Genomic DNA, 5,480 nt, shown 5'->3' with positions numbered 1-5,480 from the left:
TATCTATCTATCTAAACTAACTAACTAACTAACTAACTAACATTGGCAAACCTTAGTTTACTCAAAGCTGACATCCTGATGCTGATACAGCCATGACTGCACTTCATTGCTAAATCTTGTGTTGTATAATGACAATAAAGTTTGATCGTGGTTGATTGGAGATTTCATATTCAGCTCCAGTGTTCAGATACACATTACAGAATGATGTCAACACCATTTAATAAATGTGTATGAAGGTCACTATTATCCTCTTAATGTATGAAGCTCCTCATCTAAAGATAGAGGCCTTAAAACAAAAAAAGAATCACAAACACAAAACCTTTAACTGTTGCTTTTGAAACCTGTTTATTACGTTAAATGCGTTAAATGTGTGCTCAGAGTTTAAATTCATTCATGATTTATTTACGTTAATACATCTTTTTAATCTCGACAGCGATACAGAACACAGTAAGTTACATGTTTAAATGGGTGATACAGAAAATGAGGCAAGATTACATTATACATTTAAAGCACTGCAACAATAGAACACTTCAAAGATAAATCTTAACAGGTACACAGTTCCCTCCTATAAAATGTAAAGTTATGTAAAACAAAAAATGAACATTGAACCCGGTAGCTGGTATGAATGGACGAATTGACGTCATGTATATCTTCAGATCAGTAATCAAATTATTTAGGACAAGTGGCTCCAAGTGGAAGCTCTGAGCTCAAAAGCAAACAATTAATATTTATTTTCACATACAATGTTAATCAGTTAAAGCATTTATTACTAAATGTCATGTGCACACACTAAAGTAATCTTAATTGAAGAAAGCTACATATATAAACAGACATTCTGGCGATATAATCATCGAAAAATGACAGTGAAATTGTTACTTCATAAGAATCAAAGCTAATATACACTTGAATGATTGAACATGATCAGGGATTTATATAAAATGGATCTAAAGACTGTTAGATTTTTGAAAAGACACATTGTGAGTGTTGCCACAAATACAGGACTCTCACTCAGCATTACTGCACTACACAACCTTATGTTTTTTATATTGTTTTCACATCATCATCATCGTTTTTGTCTTAATTCTTTAGGATCACCTTCTCTGGATCAGATGGATTGTCCAGAACAGCTTGTTTTTCCTTTGATGTTGGCAGAACTTTGCACAGGAATTAATTCTTCTTGATCGCTCTCTCTGGATAAAATGTCTGGCCCAGGACGGCTCGGTGTTCCTCTGATGTCTTCTGACCTTCGCACAGGGAGTCATGGATCTTCTTCCATGCGTCCATCTCTGAGCTCCAAAGTGCAGCTCTGGCTCTGATGAACTTCGAGACTTCAGTCTCAATACCTTTAGACAGACTGTAGCCATCCTTACAGATGAAGAAGACATCCATGCCAAGGAAAAGAGCATTGAGTGCAATGAACCCTGCTCTGGCTGACTTACCAAGAGCAAGAGGCCCTCTGACTGCTGCCTGAGCGATATCTGGGATATCTGAGGCCGCCCTGGGCACGTTGCGCAATGCTTTGCCTTCCTGAGCCAACACCTTGCCAGCACTTACAATCACCTTCTCACTGTTCAACAACTTCAAGGCAGAGGCAGCGTCAACAAGCGAATCAATACCTTTTCCAACAGTACCAACTTTACTGAGCACCTTGCCAACTCCAACAACTAATTCTATGTCATTTGCCTCTAAGTTGGTGCCTATTTGACCCATGACCTCCTCCAGACATTCCTGGAGACTCTGAACATCCTCCATGAATCTCTGAAAGACTTCACTAGCTTTCTTTTGTTGTGTACGGTTTACTCCAATCTCTGTGATGGTGGTGACAGCACTGTTGACTCCACTGGTCACTCCCAGTGCCACCCCACCTGCTATCAGACCTACAGACACTCCTGCTGTTACAGGAATTAATGCCAAACCAACAATGGAAAGTATACCTCCAACTGCCCCCACTGAGCTGCCTGCCACACTGGAGATCTTTGCCCCCTTATTCATCTTGTCTAGCTGAACAGCCCCCTCCTCCAGGTCTGTTAGAAACTGCAGCATCCTGGGTTGTTGTTCATTGAACTTACTGATGAAGCCAGAACATGAAACATCCTGGAACAAGAACACCAGTCTGAAGTTCTGGTCCATCCTGATTGAGAGAAAAGATAAAATTATCCACAAATCAAGATTTAAGTTAATTATTAAAGTCACAAACTGACAGTTTAGTATATTTTCTGAGATTGATTTGGTGAATTAGCTATCTCCTTTTTTTATCTTTATCTTCAAGGGTGGTGTCCTGAGGTGATCTAATGTAATCATTATTTATCATTGATATCAAAAATTTAACCCAAAACTCCCATTAATGTTGCATGAAGAACTACAGCTCTGTGCTTGATTGCCAATATGTGTTTCTTAACCCTGCAAAATATATATATATATATATATATATATATATATATATATATATATATATATATATATATATATATATATATATATATATATATATATATATATATATGGATGTATATATGGATATATGTATATATATGTAAAAAATGTACATGGATAATAAACTTTTTTATAATACACACCTGATTTCATCAAGCTGATTAATGTGACCAAGCATCCTCTGTGTTTCATCTTCAGACAAATCCACATCAAGGTCCACAACAAGTTTTGTGGTCGCTCTCTGAAATAGTAGTCTGAAAAGGAACAATTAATTTAGTATCTTTCTTGTTTTTGGTCCCAAATGAACAATACAGATGGAATACTTACCCCAGTTCAACTTGCTGATTAATGTGACAAAGAATTCTTTGTGCGTCATCTTCAGACAAATTTACACCGAGGTCTGCCAGAGTTGTCGTCGTCATTATCAGGAGACGTTGACTAAAATAGAAACAGACAATTATAATATCTTGTATGTAAAGCATTTTGGTTTTTTTCATATATATAATTCTAAATATATTCTTTTAATTGAAACATTCACTGGTGTTTCTGTTTTTAAGTAATTGTCATTTTAGATTCATATTTAAAAGCTAAAGAACATGATGTGCAATATAAATATAATAATAAGAGATACCTTTTCTCCAACTTCTCACAGATTATCCAGGTGGTCTCTGTGTATTTGTGCAGCTGGTATAAAAGCACTTCCACATTGTGAAGTTTGGGGAGGAAGAAGACACTTGCATCTCTTTTGAACTCGAGGAGGAGAGGGCAGATTTGTTGTGCAGCGATGATGACAACCTGAACATGTTCAAGGCTGATTCCTTTGGGCAGGTCTAACATCTGGTTCTCGTCCATGAACACATGAAGTGAGGTGACCGCCAACTTCTCCACTGCCTCCAGGAAGTGGTCGAGCTTCTTCAGACCTCCCAGAGTGGACTTTAACACATCCGCCAACTCTTTCTGCAGCTTTGCACGGCTGCTGTCTGCAGAAGTTACCTTGTTCTTAATATATTCTCCCAGAGCCTTACCTTTGCTCTCTGACTGGGTAACATGGCTAAAGCTCAGGTTAATTTTGTCAGCTCTGTCCTTTATGTCCCTCATGTGGATCAACTCTGTCTTCCTTGCATCCATCCATGACGAGATCCGCTGACAGAATCCTCTCACTGTGTCAAAGTAAGTGAGGGTATCTGTGGTGTAGCGGCACAAAGCTTCCTGTAGCTGTTGTCTGTCAGGAAACACAACATTATCTGTAGATTGATCTTTGTCATGTTTTCACATGAGAACACAAATAAATGATCTACTGAACAATTACTATAAAGTAAGTTACAATTCAGACACAAGGCAATTCAAAGTGCTTTACAGAGGCACAAAAATGACATTAAAAAACGTTAAACCTTGAATTTTAAGTACATTAATAACAAGCAGGAAGATATGAAGAAACAAAACATCAAAACAAGTTAAGAAATAGGTCAGTAAGCGAAAATAGAGATTTAAAAAGAGACAGACTTGAAAATAAAAGACTCAGTGCAGTTCAAAGCCTTAAAATGGCTTCAGTGAAAGGCAGAGGCAAACAGAAAGGTCTTCAGTCTAGATTTAAAATAGGAGAGAATTGGAGCAGACCTTTTAATCATAAACCATTCAGTGCTTTATGAACCAACAGCAGGATTTTATTCTTTGACAGTCAGAAGGCCAGCGTTCTGAATCTGCTAAAAATGGATCTGATGGATTTTTTAGAGTCCTGTAAAGATACTGTTACAGTAGTAGAGTCTGCTGAGGATAAATGCATGTACAAGTGTTTCCAAAACCCGCCAAGACATAAATCCTCTCATCCTGGATATATTCCTAAGGTGATAGTAGGCTGACTTTGTGATTGTCTCAGCAGAGACTGTTAGTCGTTCCTCCTTGGCTCCAAAGGTCTTAATAGTCTTATCATTGTTTAATTGATGAAAACAGCCATTTATTATTAGGTAATTGTTCAGCTGTTTAAAACAGCATTTTCAATGATTTTATTTAAAATTTACTTTAAGTTTTGGGGGATGACACCGAAGAGAAGACACATTTTGACAATCTGTAGCTGATCTGGAGGCAATATTCAAAAACCGGGCTTATTTTGTCAGATCATGCCCCAACCTCACTATTTTACATTGTTGAGCAATTGAATGGACACTCGGCTAATCTGCGCTTACACCATAAATGATTAGAGAGATGAAGCTCAAAATATTTCAGTGTACACATCAGCTACTGCATGATGGTTACATGTATTTAACTCAGTGAAAATAAAGATGATATCTTTATGCACTCAGTTGCCAGTTTGTCAGATACACCCAGCTAAAACTAATGCATTACAAACGTTCTTCAATAAATCCTTCCTTCATAAAGGTCAAAATGTTCTGTTTTTGCTTCGGAGATGAACATCTCTCGTTCTTGTTTATTCAACAGCACCACAAACTACAACCTCTAAAATGATTCTTGATTCAATTTAAAATTTCAAACTGTTTTGCAAAAAAATCTAAAAAATGATAAAACTCTGCAACCTACCTTGACTTTTGTCCACTCATCATTGCTGTACCATCAGTTTCAAGTGTCAAGTGTCAAGTTTTCAAGGACAGTGGAAAGACTCTTGGTCGATTATGAGAAGGATTTCAGAAGGTATGATAAACAACAACCCTCAACTACCCAGTATAGAAGCCAATCAATAATGTGATCATCTTTATCAGCCTTTGTTTCAGGAAGTGGTTTGTGTTTGCAGTGCTGTGCAAAGGCCTTCTCACAGACAGCTGATGGACCAGCATCCCAACATGGGATGTGTCAACAACTTATTATTGCAAACCAGCATCAAAACACAACATATGCTGGTCTATGTTGTTTTTTCCAGCAGGGCTCCGGAAACACTTATGTTGCGTTGTGGTCTTAGCAGCATGTTTTCTAAATGCTGCGCATGTGTTTTTTCAAACTGATGAATATTTTCTTAATTTGCTTGTGTTTTGTCTACTTGCATGTGTTTTCTTAAGCTGCAGTGCTGTGAGCTCTCAGGGCCACCGTACACGTCT

The 5,480-nt window shown here is 37.5% G+C and overlaps 1 protein-coding gene across 1 annotated transcript; it reads right to left on the bottom strand.

The window, feature by feature from the left end:
- Window positions 1-346: 346 nt before the first annotated feature.
- Window positions 347-5,072, bottom strand: LOC119014201. Its single transcript, XM_037089160.1, has 5 exons — window positions 4,969-5,072; window positions 3,065-3,655; window positions 2,761-2,871; window positions 2,577-2,687; window positions 347-2,131 (listed from the first exon to the last, which is right to left on the bottom strand). The coding sequence occupies exons 1-5, from the start codon at window positions 4,989-4,991 to the stop codon at window positions 1,168-1,170; spliced, it is 1,800 nt and encodes a 599-aa protein (XP_036945055.1). The 5' UTR covers window positions 4,992-5,072; the 3' UTR covers window positions 347-1,167.
- Window positions 5,073-5,480: the final 408 nt, after the last annotated feature.

The sequence above is a fragment of the Acanthopagrus latus genome, chromosome 23 (assembly GCF_904848185.1).
Source record: "Acanthopagrus latus isolate v.2019 chromosome 23, fAcaLat1.1, whole genome shotgun sequence".
Taxonomy (NCBI): domain Eukaryota; kingdom Metazoa; phylum Chordata; class Actinopteri; order Spariformes; family Sparidae; genus Acanthopagrus; species Acanthopagrus latus.
The sequence above is the reverse complement of the archived record's forward strand: the minus strand, read 5'-3'. Positions and strand labels throughout refer to the sequence as shown.